General features: G+C 49.3%; 1 protein-coding gene across 1 annotated transcript in view; it reads left to right on the forward strand.

Moving 5' to 3' along the window:
• Nucleotides 1–2,735: 2,735 nt before the first annotated feature.
• The window catches only part of LOC138514697 (natterin-3-like), a 35,209-nt gene continuing 16,450 nt past the window's right edge, over nt 2,736–21,494 (forward strand). The window contains exons 1-2 of the mRNA XM_069630109.1: nt 2,736–2,810; nt 7,683–7,788. Coding sequence (XP_069486210.1) covers nt 2,736–2,810; nt 7,683–7,788 — 181 coding nt within the window. The remainder of the gene's footprint in view (nt 2,811–7,682; nt 7,789–21,494) is intronic.

Here is a 21,494-nt window from a genome sequence, read left to right on the forward strand (position 1 = left end):
TCGGTGCTGACCTGTGCGCTGGTCCTGCGGACACCGTGGCAGTCACCCCGGCCACTGGCCGGGCCCCCGGTCACACTTCTGTTGATGGAGATGCTCCCTCTGATGGGGTGTGCACAGCTCTGGGGCCCAGCATCCACCCCTGGGTGTGTGCCTCCTCTGGGTGCTCAGGCATTCCAAACTATCACCTCGTCCTTGGGGCCGGCGGCCACTGAATTTGTTTGCACTGCATAGTTTTTGCCATTCCAGATGCAGGGGACCCGGGCACCTCTTCACTGTCTCAGGGGTCTATCCTCAGAGCACCTTACCTAAAGACAGCGGGGCTCAACGCGTTCCGCTCCGGGGGGCGTCTGCCGTCAGACCTGTCCCCTCCCTCGTCTATCACAGGGATATCCGGCCAGGCCGCTCGTGTTCAACAGCGCCACCTTCTCCGATTTCCACAATACAGGCTTTGTCAGTGTCCAAACTCTGGTTGCAGGTTGCCACCCCCCTTATTGGTAATTCCCACCCTAGGGGTACAAAATCATGCCTGATGGGTGCTGTAGCATTCTCCCCTTCCAGAGGTCCGGCACAGAGACTAGAAAAGTGCGCCCATCTTGGCTGCAGGCTCTCTAACGCACCCCCCTCCACCTAGACACACAACTAAATCAAACAAATCCTCAAAATTCAGTCTCAAGAGCAGTGCTCTGGTCACATCATCCCAGGGCACCTTGAGTTGGGAGGAGATAAGCGGGGAGCCGTGTCTGGAACAGCTTGTGATTTGGCACAGAAGGAGCAGAGGTGATGCCAATAAATGTAGTACAAGGTTTGGGGTGCAGCTTGTGTGCGCCATGACATCTGGTTTAAGCAGGGTTGGCCTTGCCGAGTTACTTTGATCATGTCTGGAACAGAAGGGTGCACATCATGTGATGGTCCCAAATTTTCGAACCTATTGATAAGAACCCACCTATCATATACCTGGGTATGACAGTGATGATGTAGGGGACCACGTGTCTAGGGCAATGCGGTAGTGTTGCCAAATGTTCAAGGGACTATATGGGAGGATTAGCATGTTCTATAGGAGGTAACCAATGAGAGAGGTGGCATTATGCTGTGCTAACTTGTTACTCATATTATTGTTAATTTGAGAATTTCCCGCTATATAAGTTGGAACCCTTTGTGATAAGATGAACACCATGTAAATGATGTGGCAAGCATCACACACTTTGCTAAAGCAGTGTTATCTGGGATCCTTTCACACTTTCTTCCAGTTTATTGTTATGCATTGTGTTAAGAAAGTTTGAATATCCATATAAAATGGGTCTATCTTTTTTGCGTGTCAAACTCGCAGATATCATAGCTGTAAACTAAGCTTTAAAAGGGTAGTTTTATTTTGCTTGCTTTCATTGACTAATAAGAAATTTGGTAGGTAATTGGAGGTGTGTTCGAGTTTTCAGTCGAAAACGTTCCATCACAACTCCAATTACTTAAACCTTTTCGTATTAGAATAGGCACTGCTTATAAGAAAGAAACATCTTAAAGTAATTTCCCAGGCTTTCCAAATCAATCCCTGCTCCATCAAAGGACACCAATGATAACAGGTGAAGCCCACTTAGCGAACAGTCTTTTGATCCTAGTCAGTGCCTTAAGTGGCACTCCAAAATGAGCCGGGTCTTATCAAGGGGCGTGGCCTAACAGCGGGGGTCACCTGCTGGCTCATTAGGCCATGCCCCTTGATGAGCCCTGGCTCAATGGGCTATACGTACCCCAGGAAGCCTTTTGTAGAGATCAACATCCTCTGCCGACTGAGGGTGCTGATCTCTGCATATTTTTTCTTTAGGCTTCCCTGGCAGGGGACAGCGCCTCGCCTATTCAGCCTTAATGGTGGCGCTGCCCGTCGCCAGCTGGGGAGGGGCAGTGTCACTATTAAGGCTGAAAGGGTGAGGCCACTGGAAGCTGTGGCCTTTTGGGGGCTTCAGGATTTAGAACACAAGGCCTCTGCTTCCAGCAGCCTCACGTTTCTCTCCATAATGGTAGCGCTGGCCCATGGGCATCTCTTGCATAAAGGAATCCCTCGCAGGTGGGGTGCCACCATTATGGCTGAAAGGCATTTTTTTCTGAAGCCTGCAGCTCTCACACATGAGCGAGAGCTTCAGGCTTTCGAAAAAAGCCTTTTCGTGTAGTGGCCCTGTGGCCAGGGCCAGGGCTGTCAGGGCAGATTAGTGGGTCCTGCCTCAACACGAGATTTCAGAGCCCGGCAGGCCCCGGCCCATTTAAAGCCATGCTCCGAGTATACTGAGAGCACAGTAGATGTATGTTTGTCTTTCTGTTTGTTCTGCAGGCGATAAAGTGAAACGAAAAGTTTCATTTTCACCTCCCAACATAGTACTGGTACTCTCTACCAGGCGTAGAGAAGTGCAAGCACTCTAATGCTCAAAAGCAAGAAGTGTAGGTACTAAGGGCAGGGTAGGACCGGCCCATTTAAAGCACTGCTTGCTAAAATGTATTATAGGAGAGTCGGAGAGCATTGTGGAGCAGGGCGCTACATCCGTTATTATGAATGGAGGATGTGTGGGGCCCAGGTGACCAGGTAAATGTACACAGGTGGGTTGGCCAACGTATTTTTTTCCACTGCCCCTGATGTGTCTCCCGTTAATGATGAATTGCAGTCTGCAGGGAGACTGATGTTCATTGGTCGCAAGGCGGAAGACATCTTGCCAATGATTTACAGAGACCAGTATGAATACGGCCCTCCCGCCATGACGCTCTCTCACCTAACAGCTGAGAAGCGAGACACCCCACGAGCCAAGGAAGAAAGGGCATCAGAGATCAAGGTAAAGGCTGCGGGAGGTCATGGCGGGTAGGCGGTCTCGCCTGTCAGGGCTGCCTCCCAGAAAACACATCAGCATCACTATATCCTGCTAGGTTATATGTAGACTGCGGCTTTACTGGCCGCAAGTTGCGTGTGCACAACGCAGAAATTAGAGACCACGTGTAGTCATAAAATGATGGGAAACACTTAACACACAGCACTATAATGACTTCAGAAAGGACTGCACACTTTTCTGACCTCGTGCAGCGTTACTGCAGGAATTACTGATTGCACCCAATTCAGGGAATGTGCTACTTACTGACCCCGTGTGAAGTGCGCGAGATACAGGAATGTCTCACCCCGTTCAGTAGAAGAGTTATGGGAATTAATGACCCCTGCAATTTGCAGACTGCAGTCATTTCCAAACACAAGCAGCACAAGAAATACGAACTCCTGACCACAGGCCCTGAAGGGCTCACACTGAGTGACCCTCAAAAGACTGTCTGAAATACTGACCCCTGCTCCATGAATTGCAGTCGCATTGTTGGGATTCTAGGGAACACTGACCCGCTGCAGTGTAACTACTGCACGAATCACCGCCGTCATGCGGCGTCATGACTGCTGAATGTACCGATCTCTTCTAAGGAACGGACAGTAGGAATTGCTAGCCTCAGTTAAGGAATTACAAGCATTGTATAGTATTGAGCACTTATGGGGTTGCTGTCCCCAGGCCACAGAGGGGCTGTAGACATAACTGCCCTCCTGGAGCGAACGGCTGACCTTTTTACCGATTAAAAACCGCAAACATGCGTAAGGCTGCAGTGGGGGGGGGGGGGGGGGGGCGGAGGGGGATGCCGTTTAGGCGGAGGATCCATTTCTTACTTTTGGTAACCAAGTGCCACTCGCACATCGGTTGGATGGGCAAAGTGATTTTGTTACAGTGGCTTAAATGCAAAGGCGCATGGTAGCTTTGATACGCAATTTACCTGATGTATTAGCGCCTGACAAGTGCACAACAAATAAATATATAAATGGTGTGCTTTGGTGCGACCTTTCAGAAGTCGATGATCAAACAGTAGATGGTAAGAGGATGCAATGGAATGAGGTCTTTACACCAATGTGACTTGTGTGAATGGCACGTTGGCCTGGGTTCTTCCCATTCCCCTTTCTTGTGTTGTGGGGGCACCTGTGTACTGCTTGGGCACCCACGCAATCCCAGTCCCTCTGCTTCTACGACCACCATGCAGCAGTCCATGGCACATCAAATGGACCCTCTTACCCTTTCAGCTCATACGCCTTGACCACCCAACCACGCCCATCAACTGTATTGCAGGAACTCTCAAAGCTTCTTGCCCTTTGGTGGTAACCTATGGAGCATTCTGTGCCAGAGGTCTTCATCTGAGTCCCTTTTACTCTCCTTTTCCTGGCTTGTCCTCTTATTTGCCACCTTGCAGTTGGTGTGGAATACAGTGGTCAGAGTTGGCTGGATAAGACTGTGGCGCCTGGGTAGGTAGGGTATGATTGTGTGAGGAATCAGTGGGTGCTGAGTAAGTCTATGAAGGGCAGCAGTTGCCCCTGGAAGGTGGCAGTGGGCTGGGGTGGCTTTGTAAGAATGTGGTCAGTGACCGTGTGGAGCGCAGTGGCTGGATATTACTATAGTGAGTGGACGGGGCGTGCTGGTGCAGTACTGGAGCAGGCAGGGTGTGATTGTGTGAGGCCTCAGTGGGTGCTGAGTAAGTCTATGAAGGGCAGCAGTTGCCTCTGGAAGGCTGCGGTGGGCAAGGGTGGCTTTGTAAGAATGCAGTCAGTGGTCACATAGAGAGCAGTGGTGAAAGTTGGCTGGATGTGGCTATATTGAGTAGATAGGGGGTGCTGGTGCAGTGCTAGAGCAGGCAGTTTGTGACTGTGTGAGGAATCTGTGGGTGCTGTGTAAGTCTATGAAGGGCAGCAGTTGCCTCTGGAAGGCTGCAGTGGGCAAGGGTGGCTTTGTAAGAATGCAGTCAGTGACTGTGTAGACCACAGTGGTCAGAGTTGGATGGATATGGCTATAGTGGGTGCAAAGAGCGAGCTGAGGCAGCACTGGAGCAGGTCAGTGTGATTGTGTGAGGCCTCAGCGGGTGCTAAGTCTGTGAAGGGCAGCAGTTGCCCCTGGAAGGTGGCAGTGGGCAGAGGTGGCTTTGTAAGAATGTGGTCAGTGACCGTGTAGACCGCAGTGGCTGGATATGACTATTGTGAGTGCACAGGGGGTGCTGGTGCAGTACTGGAGTAGGTAGGGTGTGATTGTGTGAGGCCTCAGTGGGTGCTGTGTAAGTCTATGAAGGGCAGCAGTTGCCCCTGGAAGGTGGCAGTGGGCTGGGGTCGCTTTGTAAGAATGTGATCAGTGACCGCGTAGAGTGCAGTGACTGGATATGGCTACAGTGAGTGCACAGGGGGTGCTGGTGCAGTACTGGAGCAGGTGTGTGTTGTGTGAAGCCTCAGCTGATGCTGAGTAAGTCTATGAAGGGCAGCAGTTGCCCCTGGAAGGTGGCAGTGGGCTGGGTTGGCTTTGTAAGAATGCAGCCAGTGAACGTGTAGATAGCAGTGGTCAGAGTTGGCTGGATGTGGCTATATTGAGTGGATAGGGGGTACTGGTGCAGTACTGGAGCAGGCAGGGTGTGATTGTGTGAGGCCTCAGTGGGTGCTGTGTAAGTCTATGAAGGGCAGCAGTTGCCCCGGGAAGGTGGCAGTGGGCTGGGGTCGCTTTGTAAGAATGTGGTCAGTGACCGCGTAGAGTGCAGTGACTGGATATGGCTACAGTGAGTGCACAGGGGGTGCTGGTGCAGTACTGGAGCAGGTGTGTGGCTGTGTGAAGCCTCAGCTGATGCTGAGTAAGTCTATGAAGGGCAGCAGTTGCCCCTGGAAGGTGGCAGTGGGCTGGGTTGGCTTTGTAAGAATGCAGCCAGTGAACGTGTAGATAGCAGTGGTCAGAGTTGGCTGGATGTGGCTATATTGAGTGGATAGGGGGTACTGGTGCAGTACTGGAGCAGGCAGGGTGTGATTGTGTGAGGCCTCAGTGGGTGCTGAGTAAGTCTACGAAGGGCAGCAGTTGCCCCTGGAAGGTGGCAGTGGGCTGGGTTGGCTTTGTAAGAATGTGGTCAGTGACCGTGTAGAGCTCAATGGCTGGATATGACTTTAGTGAGTGGATGGGGCGTGCTGGTGCGGTACTGGAGCAGGTAGGGTGTGATTGTGTGAGGCCTCAGTGGGTGCTGAGTAAGTCTATGAAGGGCAGCAGTTGCCTCTGGAAGGCTGCAGTGGGCAAGGGTGGCTTTGTAAGAATGCAGTCAGTGACCGTGTAGACCACAGTGGTCAGAGTTGGATGGATATGGCTATATTGAGTGGATAGGGGGTGCTGGCGCAGTACTGGAGCAGGCAGGATGTGGCTGTGTGAGGAATCTGTGGGTGCTGTGTAAGTCTATGAAGGGCAGCAGTTGCCTCTGGAAGGCTGCAGTGGTGGCTTTGTAAGAATGCAGTCAGTGACCGTGTAGACCACAGTGGTCAGAGTTGGGTGGATGTGGCTATAGTGGGTGCAAAGGGCGAGCTGAGGCAGCACTGGAGCAGGTCAGTGTGATTGTGTGAGGCCTCAGCGGGTGCTAAGTCTATGAAGGGCAGCAGTTGCCTCTGGAAGGCTACAGTGGAGAGGGGTCGCTTTGTAAGAATGTGGTCAGTGACTGCGTAGAATGCAGTTGCTGGATATGGCTGTAGTGAGTGGACAGTCGGTACTGGTACAGTGCTGGAGCAGGTAGGGTGTGACTGTGTGAGGGATTTGCGGGTGCAGAGTAAGCCTGTCAAAGGTAGCTCAAGGGCAGCAGTTGCCTCTGGAAGGATGCAGGCGTGTCTTAGTCGTATAATGCTCCGTACATCCCCTTCACTCCTCGGTTAAGTATCTGCAAATCAGTGGTCGAAGTGGGCGGGAGCGGTTGTGAGTGGTGCCCCTCTACTTTTTTAAATGAAGTTTTACTGTTCTATACTTTAATTTTAAAAAAGAAACCATTCCGGAATGGTTTCATTTTAAAATAAAAGTGTAGGAAGCAGCTGGAACTTGCACTTCAGCGCATTAGTTTGGGGTTTTGTATTGTGCGTGGGAGGGGACGTGGCAATGGTGTTTGTGGGCAGTGGGCCAGCAGGGAACATAGCTCCACTACTTCTTTTCATGCACTTCGACAACTTCCACAAATGAATATATTGTTTTAATGGTAGGTATATTTTAATGAGCAGCTACTCAGAAGCAGAAAAAAAAAGACTTGGGACACGATGGGGGTATAAAGGACAATAACGGGATCATGCCTTTCTCCCGATTAAAAAGTAAAAGAAAAACATATTTAAATGAAGGGAGAGTGTATTAGCTGTACAGGTTGACATGTGGCACGGCAGACTTTCAGGAGCTGACACCAAGAACATTGTTAGACTGTTGACATTTAGGAAGGAGCACCGCGGCATTCGCACTGTGTGAATTCACAATTCAGGGTTCCTATTTTGGACGTGGACCTCAGTTCTCTTCTCCTTTCCTTCATTTTCACTCGCTCCTTATTTTGCTTATTTTCCCAGTCCATTATTCCATTAATTTCCTCCATCCCACCCACCCACACTCTCATCTATTTCTTTTCACTCTACCTTCTTTCCTTCGCTGCCTTCATCCTTGCTCACCTCCTACTTCCTATGTCCAATGGTCACTTCACTTACTTTTAGCTCTGTTATTGTTTCGCTCCTCTTCCTTCCCCTCCTGTCCTGTATGTTTATGCTACCTTTCTCCCTTGCCCCTTTTTGCCCCTGTACACTGCGTCAGCTTCACTGCCCATCCTTACCCCACTATGTATGCCTCCATCATTGATCCCATCCCCTTCTAATTCTCTTTCAGATGAAGCTCGTGCTGTGGGGGTTCCTCGTAGTCCTTCTCCTGGGAGACGTGAAGGCTCTTCCTTCTCCAGAGCACCATGCAGTGGATTTAGAAATCGAACCAATGGGTAAGCTAGACATTCTGGGATCTTTTCTTCTCACCAGGTAGCGCCCAAATCTTTAGGGGCTGCTGTATTTTGCGAATCTTTAGGGGCTGCTGTATTTTCATGAATGAAAACCCAAACGTAACAACCCTGTTCAAAATTAAGGCCACTTCCCCCCTAGTTTGGGGGGTCCTTACAACAGAATGTTGTGGTTCCTACAGAGATACATCAAGTGTCATACTCCATCACTCCCAACTAATTTCGGAGGCCCTATCTATTTGTTTATTTATTGATTGTTGTTTGTATCTTGTCAAACTAGCCCTTTAGACATCAGGGCGCAAGCAACATTAGTACCGAGCGAGGGTCAATGAGCTTGTAACAAGCAATCTTATTGGCCCTCGCTGGGTCACTAGCAGCCCAACAAAGCCTTTGTCAGGCTGGTTGCATACCTGTCCTGGACGCCATGGAAAGTGAAAAGGGACTATGATTAGTCCCTTCTCCCCCTTCCAATGGCAGCCATCTTTTTTGTTTACTTTTTTAAATGGCTGCCATGGAAAGGGAGAAGGGATTATGTGTATTGATATTGATATTTTATTTCTGTCGTGCTCATACACAAGTGTTTCAGAACGCGTCAAGGCAAGGGAGATGAGGGGAACAGGGGAGAAACAAAACAACAATCTTACTAGGCCCAGTGACATTGAGAACGCGCAAGTGCATGGGAGAGGGGGAGGGGAAAAGTGCATGGAATGGGGGAGAAGTGGAAAGTGTGAAGCAAAGGAGAAACTGATTGATAATAACAAATAAATAATAAAGGCAACAAACAGTGTTAGTGCAGCCCGCATTTGGCAAGTGCCACGTTTAAGGCAGCAGACAGGGTAGGTCTGATAAGTGCAGGAAGAAAACGGGAGGGGCTTTATGGGTACAGATACAGACCCCAGTGCAAGGGGTGGCCCGGAGGCAGTGCGGGAGGGTGGCTGAGTGAGCAGTACCTGGGCCCAGAGGACAGAGGGTTGCCAGGTGCACAGTGCAAAGAGCGAACAGATCAGCCGGGGGGAGGGGGAGCGAAGGCAGAAGAAAAGAGGAAGGTCTTGAGGTGCTTCCGGAACCAGAGATGGTTCTCCTCAAGTTTTAGAGTGGCAGGGAGGCTGTTCCAGAGGGAGGCCCCAGCCGAAGACAGAGATCTACCCCCAGCTCGTTTCTTTGAAAAACAACTGACCCTGAGGGAGTTGGAGGTAGAGGAGCGAAGAGCTCGAGAGGGGAGGTATTTACAGAGGGATAGCTGAACGTATTTTGGACCCAGGCCCCAGAAAGCTTGTTGACAATGCAGAGGGTTTTGAATTGAATCCTTGCATCCACTGGGAGCCAATGGAGGAATTTCAGAGGTGGAGAGATACAATCCTAGGGCTTGAGGCCAAGGACAAGCCTTGCAGTCCTGTTCTGGATTAGTTGCAGAGGGCGGAGAGTAGAGGCAGGTAGATTTAGAAAGAGGCTGTTATAATAGTCCAACATAGAGAGAACCAGAGCTTGGGAAAACATGAGCTTCTGGGGGAAGGAGAGTAAAGGCAGAGTACCTCTGAGGAGGTGCAGTAGGAAGTTTGACTTTTTACAGACATCAGAGATGTGGGCGGAGAAGGAAAGTGTGGAGTCAAAGATGACCCTGAGGTTCTTAGCCTCGCAGGTGGGGGTAGGAGGAGGGCCAAGGGAGGCTAGCCAGAAAGTGAGGGGAAAGGGTGGTGAAGGTGTGCCGATAAGGAGGATCTCCGTCTTGCTGGCATTCAGACAAAGATCATTGACGGCACACCAATCTTGAATGGCAGTTAGGCAATCAGAGATGACAGGGGGAGAGGAGGTGGCCGAGAGCAGTCTGAAAATGAGTTGAGTGTCGTCAGCGTAACACTGGAAATTTGAGCAGAAAATGGCAATGCAGTAGGCGAGAGTTGCCAGGTATTGGTTGAAAAGCCAGGGCGAGAGGTTAGACCCCTGGGGAACACCACAGGTAGAAAGGAAGATAGATGATAGGAAGGACCCAAGTTGGACCTGGGAGGGTCAATCAGAGAGGAAAGAGGTCAGCCAGGCCAGAGCCTGATTATTGATACCCAGGTTATCACGGAGACGGTTGAGCAGGATGGTATGGTTAACTGTGTCGAAGGCCGAAGAGAGATCGAGGAGGAAGAGGACAGAGGGAATCTTGGAGTCAAGGTTGGAGAGCAGATCTTCACGGATGTTCAGGAGAACAGTTTCCGTCCTTCTCCCCGATCCCTGGCTGCCATTTGTTTTCTCAAGTTGAGAAACGGTTTCAACGCTGTTTCTAACCTCAAGAAAAAATGCTATTAGTACCCCGGAACATCGTACTTATAGCAATAGACCCCTTGGAGGGGCGCATTACCGCTCAGGTAATGCCCCCAGGGCAACGTTAAAGCCCTCATTTCGCTCAGGCTTTGAAATATCGCCCTGGCGGCATTACCCTAACGGTAATCCACCCCCCTCTGGTTCTATTGCTTAAATAACAAACACAAACAGCAAGCAACATACAAACAATAAAGCAAAACAACCAACCCAAAAAAAGAGACTTATAGCACAAACAATAACAACTAAGAAACATAAAACAGTAAGCCTAAAACCAAATACAGCATACATTAGGAAACAAATCCCTAAACATAGCAGAGACCAAGCTGCAAATATGAGGAGCAGATACCTTAACAATAAGAATTCAGCAATATATCAGCTGACATAAGCTATGAATCCTCTATAGAATCGCGCACAATTTTCAAATTAGAAGCCATATTGAATAGTCTTTTACACATATTTAAAAAATACAGAAGATTTGATTGTCCACAGCCTATCCCAATACAATCTCTGTTGCTTGAAGTACACCAGTCAGCGATATGGACTCTCCTGAGAACTCTCAGATCCATTGTTATCTGATCATACAAAGACTGTCTCCTTTGCTCGCTCTCATCTTCTGAGCTGAAGCCTTGGTGCAGCAGCATAATTGCTGTGGGCCTTGTCAAGAAATGTGTTGCTGCCTGGTGACTGGGTGGTGGCTCGGCAATGGCTTTGCTGAGACACTCCCAGGCAGCTCGTCTTTGAACAACAGAGTATTGTTGAGAGCAATGCCGCTCAGTTCTTTTTCTAGGTGGCGAGTGGAAATTAAGTAAGTTAGCAACCAGATTTGTTTGACCTGCAATGGCAGAGTTGTGTCCCGAACAAATTACTGCACAAGTAGTTGAGGGTCGTGTTCTCTTGCAGCCGATGGGTTCTTTGGATAACTGCACCAGCCATGATACAAAATCTGCCCATACACCTAGTTAAGACTGTGAACAGGTTTTTTCACCACTACTGTTTGTGAAGACAATTTCTTGCCCTGAGGAAGGGTGGGTTGATATTATTCAATTACACCCTATAGCCGAAACTCAACTAGGCCAGATAGATTGAGACATTAAGAAGAACACATACAGAGAATGGTTTTGGCTGGAGCCACGTAGCCCTTGGCCCCGGGGCATGGAAAATCATTTGGCACACAATACTTAAAACGGTGCCAGGCTGGATTCAAGTACAGCCGACTCTTTGTTTATTTGCACTAATTGCTATTTTTTGCACTAATTGTGGTTTCTTGCCCAAATTCGCCTTTGCACGTTATATTTCTGTATTTATTGACTCTGTGGTGAAAGCAATAGGTTGGTTGAATGCTTGTGTACAAGTGAGGTATGTTGTGTTGTTAATGTGACATGAATTATAGGGCATCTGGTCACTTTATTGGATTTATATTTAGTGTTTTAATGTATGTTGCTTTGTGTCAGAATGTTTTTTGCATCATGTTTGTACTGTGTAGCAATAAACCAACCACAGCAGACATACTCTTGTTTAACAATAAAAAAAAATAGCATTAGTGAGAAATTAATTATTAAAAATGTTTTGAAATTTTTACAATTTCTGGTATAGGAGGATGCTTTTCTTCAGCTTTGAACGAGCATGAAAGTGGAACTTGAAGTACAAAAACAGAATAAAAATTTACGACGCTCATTTTCATGGGGGAGGGGTGCACTGTATTTTGGAGGGCTGGTGCATATGAACCGTTTGCACCATAGTTAATCCGGCCTGGTGTTAGCAGAAAGAGCGAGTATTGTACTTGGGTTACCAAATTCACTAGAAAGGTAGGTTCTTCTCACGAGAACAGCTTTCCAAGCAACGAAGATTTAAAAAATGGGCAGAAAAGGTGTACCAGAGGCAGGCATCCTGCAAATATGTTTCTCGGAACCTCCCAGTTAAAACAAGCACTGTTTTAAAAAAAAAGTTATACTCAAGTAATAATGTCGACATCTGGCTGGCAAAAGTGTCCAAGTAGCTGCTCTACAAATGCTCTACAAATGTCCTACCCTAAGTTATTGTTGTAACACACCAAAATCGCAAGTGGATGGACACAGCTGAGTAACTGCGCAGTTAGGGAAGTCGTGTTTTGGGTTCTTTCTAAATTCCATCACGTTACATTATGACCTGAGACCAAGATGTGTAGGCATCATTCCAGGCAGGAGCTCCTGTTATCATCGCCTTCCACCAAAATGCCTTAAAGTTGAATCTAAGGCCCGTCACTCCACATGCCACCATTGATTGCCATTGACGGTTCAGATGATCACTCTGGAATGCAATGGGGCTATGGCTTTGTCTGGTAGAACGTGCACCGGTGCCATCTGATGTCGGGTCATTCTGAAGCTCAGTGCAGTGTCTAATGCTGGAAACTATCGGCCTTGCAGGAGTTTTTGGTGTTGGGCTGCCAATGCAGTGCTGACTTGCCAAGGCGAAACTGATAGATTATACAAAATGAATTCAGGTCAAGCGGAAGAGATCTGGGAAAAACTATTCAGAGTCCAGATTCCTAGACACTGCTTTGTCTCGATGAAACAAAGCATTAGTAAATAAACTTGAGTCCACATCGCTGGAGTGGTTGCTGTCGAGAATGCTGTCAGTCCATTGAAGTTACAAAAAGTCCTAGGATCCAAAGGCTTCTTTAAAATGCAAGCTACAACTAAATGGTTATCCAATGGGGGATGTAGATGTCTCACTTGACATAAAAGAATGTATTCAAAATGGCATTTTATTGATGAAAAAGAGCAGGAAAAACACATTCACATTTCTGCTCCAGCGACTATATGATGGGTTTTTGTTCCCACCATTTTACATGTCCCTGCTAAGTGTCTATAGAAGAAGATGGCACTGTAGACTGAGAAAGTGAGAGTTTATCTAGAACCATGATCTCAGTCACTTACTCTTGTATTGGGATCGGGTGGAATCCTTTCCCATATACCAACATGATCCACAGATGGGGCTTAAGGGAGAGAGATGCAAATGCCAATTCCTAAAGTATGACATCATTGGGGTCCCAGAAGGAAGGGAGGGTTCATAGTTTTACTTCCTTTCTGAGACAGATGGAAAAAACAACCCTGCTTTTTTTTTAAAGCTGGAGAATATTGGCAATGCAGAACTGATGAGGCCATATCAAGGCTAAGAGAATTTGCCAGCTTTGTCTGAATCGCTGAAAGAGTGGGAATGCCGGCAGAAGAGGAGGGAACAGATACAGATGCTTTCAGGGTGATGTTCATTGCACCAGAGTAAAGGTTGTGGCCTATCAAGAATGCAAATTCCAGTCATTTGTAGTTCCAGGTTGCACATTGATCGACTGAGGCCATAGTTGACAGAAATCTAGTTTTATCCAATGCTTGGGCATAGCATTGTGCTGCCTCATCCTAAGTCTGACATGTTGAAGGCAGCCATTAGCCCCAAATTTTCATACACGCCCGATTTGGGAGGTTCACTAGGTGACAGTTATGACCACCTTGGTGCCTTCTGTGGCATCTCAGGAGGCGTGGCCGGAGCTCATGGAGTGAGGCAGCAGCAGAGCTGATCTCCCATCCTGATTCTTACATTGATCCTTGAAATTGCTGCCAAAGGCAATCATTTCTGGCAAATAATCACTACACCAGTTAGAACAAGCGCTGCTGTGCCTTGCCGGCGAAGACCCGAAGAAAATCGGAGCCTGCACACACCGAAACAAGGTTTGCAAACGGACCCCGGGGTTCGCACTGTAATGGGGGCCTAATCGAAGCCGAAGGCTCTAGCGGGGAGGAGCCTATTCGGACGCTGTAGGCCTGAGGAACGCCGGAGACTCCCACGGCCCAGATCCGTGAACCGCCGACGCCGAGAGACTGTGGAAGGCGCAGCGGCCCTCTGAAATAGCCACACGTTGAAGCCGCCGCACACTGAGCCTGTGTCGGCCCACCCCACCCGGCCGCACAGCAGTTGGAGGCGCAGCAGTGCTGCCGTGCTACGGACCTGCTTGAGTACCCCCCCAGCTGCCACACCGAGGGAGGAAACCGCCGGCAACGCAGATATACCACCGGGGTAAGGACCGACACACCGTCTTCCCCTGCAGCATGCACGCATTCTGTTGGTTCTCCGCGCAAACAAAGATCGGGACCATGACAAGGTCTCCGTATCACGAGTGAAATACTTGGAAAAGCAGGGTTTCCTGCCGGGGCGCACACTCAACAGAACACTAATGCTGGAGCCCAGATTCACTTGCAGGCGAAACCCGTGAAGGCCTGTGGGGGTGCCGTGAAAGCCCTGATAGAGCGTTTGGACCGCAGCACTGCTCGTGCCCTCAAGAAAAGCTCCCCACTTGAGGGGCCTCATATACTGGGCCGCAAGGGTCCCAAGGACAATATCAGACCCGGATGTCCCCCACCTCGCCAAGACACTCTCTGGCAGAGCGCTGCCCGCCCTTTCTTCGTGGCCGGTGGGCGGCTTGGCGGGAAGTCCCAGTGAAGTGCAGTGCCCGGGGAGAGCTTGGAAGCACTGGTGGACACAAGTCACTAGCGTCCAGGTAACACAAGGCCTGACACCTCTGTGCAAAGGATTGATGCTAATACGAGGGAGTGAGGGCCCATCACGACACGCTAAGGGCTACTTTGCACCACGGCGAGCTAGAACCTGCTGCAAAACCCTACGCAACACAGCGGAAGATGACCGCCTCACGACACAAGAATAAGTCGGCTTCAATTATGGACTCCTTTTCTGGGACAAGGCCCAAACAGCAACTGCAACATGAAATTACCACGCAAACGGAGCCATCCCCGCTCGAGGATGACCCTAAAAACACTCAGGTAATACAGACATTTATTGAGACCAAAATAGGCGAATTCAAGGCCGACGTGCAGCTCGTACGCCAAGATGCCCGTACTCTTACAGATAGAGTGAGCAAAGCGGAGGTGAACTTGCAGGACACCACGGATACCGCCACAGACTTGAAAACCAAGGTAACTGAACTAGAAAGGCAGGTTGCACGACAAGAGGCGAGATCGGAGGAGGCAGAGGGGAGGGCTCGCCGTAACAATATACGTATTCTTGGAATTCCGGAATAAATGGAAGGAACCGACCCAACAGAATACGTAGAGTCCATGATACTTCAGGAGATTGGGCCCGGCAAGCTCACACAGGGATTCTCAGTCGAGAGAGCTCACTGATCTCTTCAAAAAAGACCCCCACCAGGATCACACCCACGCCCGATGATTGCGACGATTTTGAATTTCCGTGACAGAGAGACGATACTTAAATTCTCGAGAGAGAGAGGGAGGCGAGATCAAACGGAATGGCTCCAAGATCGTCATGTATCCTGATTATACCCCCAATGTGCAGCGAGCCAGGAACTCATTCATACCAATTAAAGCCCGATTATGCAAACTCAATCACAAATACATGCTCCTAAACCCCTCACGCCTCAAGATACTTTACAAAGGGAAGGCGGTTTTCATGGAAACCCCCAACTGCAGCCAACATGTGGCTAGAGCATAATAACCTAGCCGAAGGCGATGAACGCACTTTAGGGGCCGAAGGTGTAAGCAGGAATCCTACGAATGAAACCTCATCATGTTACGAAACCTGAACATTGCAGCTACAAGGTGATACTCCGTTCAGAAGGCAAAATGTGCTTCTATGGACGGGAGCTCAGACGATCACACATGGGCACTGTCACAACCCACCCCGTCGCAACTAGCCGGCCTATTGCCAGCATTACATCCACATCTCACGTCCTGGATAGGCCAATGGGAAGCGGAAGCCCCTGAGCGTTGCCCTCCCAAAGCAGCTGCTGGCGGCAGTTCACAGTTGTTCCATGTTGTTAATCCACCTCTTCATGTGGACGTTGAAAACGTTAACAAGTCTCCACTTTCTAAAGCAATTCAGTCACTAAAGACACGGGAGGGAATAGACTATCTACCAATACTGATCAGCCATGAGGGGAGGCGTCTAAATACAAAGCCAACAGGAGGGTGAACCGGTTCGGCCGGGAACAAACACTCGAACCTTTCTTTGTACTAACATGGCCACACGCATCAAGGTTGTAACCTGGAACGTGAGGGGTCTGGGTACCTACCTTCGTCGCAACAGGATTAAATCCTACCTCCACAGGAAGAAGGTGGGACTGGCCCTCCTACAGGAAACCCACCTAACGAAGGAGTCCCTCGCATTGCTTCAGACACACTGGGGAGGGCAGGGGTTTGGATCCACATACTCCAGATATGTCAGAGGGGTGTTCACATGGATTAGCCCCCATATCCCCTTCCAACTCAACAGAGCTGAATCAGATCCAGAAGGAAGGTATGTGATATTGTGGGGCCACATCGAACAAACGGAAATATGCATTGTTAATTCATACCTCCCCAACAGCAACATACCAGCACATTTAGACCTGATGTATGCCAAGGTCACACAGTATAGGAACGGATTGTTTATTTGGGGGGGGGGATTTCAACTGTGTCAGCAACCCAGAACTCGACAGGTCCACTCCTCTCCCCGGGGGCCTGTCGGCATCCACCGCGCACTGAATGCCATGCTGAATCGCCTAGACTTAGTGGACATCTGGCGGAAGAAACATCAAAGAGACAGTGGCTACTCCTTTTTCTCGTCCCCACATAACCTCCACACCAGGATTGACTACATTTTCACTGGCAAAGAAACTGTAGAATGGAGCACCGCAGGGCCCAGATCTCCAATACCCACATGAAGGATGCCCACTGAAGCGCTAAAAGACCCAGCATTCAGAGATGACCTCAGGGAGTCCCTGGAGAACTACATAAAGGAAAACACGGATATCGTTGACCATCTAAGCACATTATGGGAAGCCCTGAAAGTAGTTACACGAGGGGAAATCATAGCAAAGGCAGGGGGAATCAGGAAGCACCTGAGAACCGAACTGGAGCGATGGGAAACCGATATTGAACCGCTTGAATCCGGCACCCGAGTTTCCCTGCAAGCAGAGGATTGTCATGATGCCTACCCCCGGGGATCCAGATCAAGTCCAGCAGCCCCGGAACCAGGCATCAAGTTATTCCAAGCAAGCCCAACAACCCCTGCTAGGGGCCATTTGGGTGCAGTCCTGGCATCTATGGCGCCAGGCTCATATGTAGAGTCAGTCCTGGTGCCATAGGTGCCAGGCTCATAGGTTAAAACTTACCTGATGCAGACCATGCTGCAAACTTACCTGATGCAGACCATGCTGCAGAGCTCCAAGCCAAAAGAGGCTTGGAAGGGACTACTTTACCTAGGGACTATTTTTTACTCGGGTGGGGTCGGGGAGGAATACTTACCTGGGACTACTTTGGAGGCTATTTATACCACGCCGAAGAGCAGCACACGCTTCGCGTTATTCTGCATCCAGCAGCGTAACGCTCACTGTGCCTGCAAGTCTGCATCCAGTCTTCTGCCACGCCCGCCTCGAGTCTGGAGCTCCTCGAAAAAGGGAGAAAGAAGGAGAAAAGGTTAGAACAAGAGCAATACCTTTGATCCTTACCTGAATTCCCGATCCACCGCGCCTTTGAGCTGGAAGAAAGAAGTTATTTTATGCGCGTCGCCTCGCCTGCTGCAGCGCCGCGCTGAACTCACCGGCCTTCGCAGCATATTCACTATTCACTGCATCCTTCTGCATGTTCCTGCCGCACTCCGGCACCTAGGGGGAACACAAGAACAGTAAGGTGAGCCAAGGGAATAAACAGAGGCAATATTAGTTACCCCCCATAGACCTACCTGATTTTACCGCCGGGGGTACTATTCCTCTTCACGGGTCGGCACAGCCTCCACCGCATCTTCGCCGTACCCCGGCCCCTAAGGGGAAAGAAAAGGACAGCAAGGTGAAACAAAGGGACAAACAAGGGGAATCCTCCTCACCACAATAGACTTACCTAATTTTACCGCCGGAGGCATTATTCCCCGAGACTTCATAATTTCTCTCAGCACCTGAATAAGGGAGAAAGCAACAGGTTACATACTGACATTATTTTATCGAACTGTGTTGGATAATACAAATCCTTACCTGAATGTTACCGGTTGCCACGAGGAACTCTTCGCTAGGGTCAAGCTGCAACCTGCAAGGAATCGGACAAGAGTGAAAGTCAGACATTTGAACTCTTACGAACTATATACCTACGGCGTCTTGCCGGAAATCTCAGAGTCAATATTGTTCTGGAACTCACCTTTTCCTTCGAACCAGTGAAGCAACTGGTTATCTACGCGCCCCTGCGCTCAATGCAGGATGGAGAGCTCATCTTTCCAAACCATCAGGTGAGACTATAAGAGGAGACATTAAAGGTGATCAGTGGGGAGAACAGTGGGGGTGGGGGTTAACGCTCAACTCCACGGGTGGTTAATTCCCTTTCTCCATTTGCAGAAGAATACTCCTACGGGCCAAGCAAACAAAGCTAGGTGGGCCAGTCCAGCCTGTCATCTCGGCACTACGCATCACATTGGTGGAGACCGCAGCTGTCCAGTTCAGATCGACGCTTCTGTGGGAGCCAGGTGAGCGTAACAAGGATGAGCTCAAGCAAAGTAGAGCTGAATGCAAAAAGGCTTGGGACAGGCTAGCCAAGTTTGATTATACTACCAGGACCAACAGGGCACACACCCAGGCAGACAAACCTAGCAGACTATTAGCCTGGTTGTGCAGAAAAGAGCACCCCAGATACCCGACCACATCCTTGAAAGGTGCAGACGGCACACTCCACCAGACCCAACAGGGCATCAATGACACTTTTAAGCAATTCTATGCCCAGCTGTACTCCCATGACGCCCAGGTGCCCTCGTGCAAGATATCGGACACCTTGGAGGAAATAGGTCTGCCTAAACTGCCGCTCGCACACAAAGAAGCCCTAGACGCAGACATCACCAAGGACGATATAACCGAGGCGATCAAGTCCCTGGCCACGTGCAAAGCCCCGGGCAGCGATAGGCTGCCCACGGAATTTTACAAGACTTACTAACCTGAGTTAACCCCGCTGCTGCATGAGGTTTTTCAGGAGGCTTATGAACTGGGGGTCCTACCTGAGAGTATGCGTGAAACGCTGGTGATTCCAATGCTTAAAACCAACAAACCTGCTGAAGATTGTGACTCTTACCGCCCACTTGCAATGCTCAATTACGACGTCAAGATTCTGACAACGATCCTAGCTAAGCGGCTTTCCAGGGTAATAGGATGGGTCGTGCATCCTGAACAAAATGGCTTTATACCAGGCCGAAACACCACCGCCAACCTCCGTAGGCTCCAACATGTTTTGTCTCAAACCAACCTAGACAGGGGTTCCTACGCTCTGCTTTCCTTGGATGCCATTAAGGCATTTGACTCCATCTTCTGGGAGTGGCTGCTGGCGGTGCTCCGTGAATTCGGCTTTGGAGAGAAATTCATTAGGTGTATCAAGGTCCTTTATACTAAACCAAGGGCACGAGTGAAATCCGGACGGCTTATCTCTGCAGCCTGGGACATCCAAAGGGGCACTAGGCAGGGTTGCCCACTCTCCCCCATGCTCTACATACTTGGGCTCGAACCTATTGCCATCTATTTCAGAAAACAATTTTTTGATGCCGGCATACGGCTGGATGGGATAGATCATATAATATCCCTGTACGCGGACGATGTCCTCCTCTTTATAAGAGATCCGCACCTGAACGTCCCGACCATGCTGGAGGTCCTTGGCAACTTCGCCAAAGTATCGGGCATACAATTTAACAGAAGTAAATCCTGCCTCTTCCCATTGGGAGGCCTCAAAAGTAAACACATGGATGACCTGCCTTCATTGGAGGTGAATTGGCGACTCACAACATTCCGCTACCTTGGAGCAGGGGTGGACTGGGAACCAAAAGAGGCCCTGGAAATAATTTTCAAAGTGGCCCCATATTACACATTTTGAGCAAGCCCAACCCTTTTCCTATGAGTACATTTTTTAATTAAATACAAAAGAGGCACACACTGCAGAGGCCCACCAGGAAATCCCCAGAGTTCCCTGTAGGCCAGTACAGCCCTGATTGAGTGGGGGGCATGAGACCCAATGTGATTTAGCCAAGCTGACACAGCGCCATGTCCAGTGGTGCATAGACAAATGAAATCAAAAGCACTCCTTGATTTAACCTTTGATTTACACGTGATTCCACACTGCCACAGGGACTAGCTGTGCACAAATTATCAAACGTGACTGCAATTCATCCAAAAGAAAAAAAGAGAATAACGTCGAAGCAGTGTCTGTAATCTCTTATACATTCATTTTCTAAGTACCACTTAGAGATTTGGATGAGAAAGTGAGGCACGAAGGAAAATCTAATCTAAAGTATTATTACTTCTAATCTGCGGTGGAGGATGTGAGTGTGAGGGCACCGGAGGCTGGTGGGGTTCTCACTGCTTGTATCGGTCCAGGGTCATGGGGGAGATGAGCCGGTTTGAGGTTGGTTGGCCTGCATGGCTTCATGCAGAGGTTTTGCATAGTCAACAAATGTTGCTTTTCGTTGGGTGCCACGTGGAGCAAGGAATCAGTTGTCCCTAAATGAGTAAGTGGTGTTGAGGCCCGGGTAGATATGCTGGAGACCCCCTTCCCTGTTTGTGTCACCAGCGGCCGGGAGCCCTGCCCCTATACAGCTGCGGGGCCAAGTAGGCAGCTGCATGCATGTACATCTTGTGATTACGGCCTGTGCACACAGTTCATGTACAGGAATATGGCTGTTTATGGGGCAACGCGTCTTCTGTCTAGACACAAAATTAATTTTATATTATCATGGGGATGCTCTCTATATGCCTTGTAACGCTTTATTATATATACAATATAAAGCGGGAAAAAACGCACACGAACACACCCACCCACCCACCCACCCATCCATCCAAGGCATAGGCGAAATGCACCTGCGAACCTGGTCATGGTAATATGAAAGATTTTACACCGGTCATAGGCGTGGGACCTGGCAGTAGCAGAGTTCTGTGTTCCAACACGGATTGTTGTATAATTACGAATTAAAATGGCAGAAACATCTATGAGCTATGGAGACAGGGCAGAAACATACACAATATACACGTGTTTTTGCATGTGATACAAGTGTTCTCTATTTATGACATTTAACAGGGAATGTATTGATAATGTTCGCATTGAATGGAATGAATATTGACATTGTCGTACACACACGTCGGCATGGCCGGCGTGTACATTGTACCTGATTTCCCATTACACACAAGTATTATCGTCAACTCAACTGTATTGGCACTTGCACCATGGGGGGCTGGCACCACGGCACCGCATCCTAGCATTCATCAGCTGATGGCGAGCACACGCCTATACACATTTCTGTGCATCTCTGTGCATGTACAGCATCTCGCGAGGTGGAAGGAACGTGTGCGTCTAGCTTATAAGCGCATTTGCTTTGGAAAGCTG

The sequence above is a fragment of the Ambystoma mexicanum genome, chromosome 12 (genome assembly GCF_040938575.1).
Source record: "Ambystoma mexicanum isolate Mex_15411 chromosome 12, UKY_AmexF1_1, whole genome shotgun sequence".
Lineage (NCBI taxonomy): Eukaryota > Metazoa > Chordata > Amphibia > Caudata > Ambystomatidae > Ambystoma > Ambystoma mexicanum.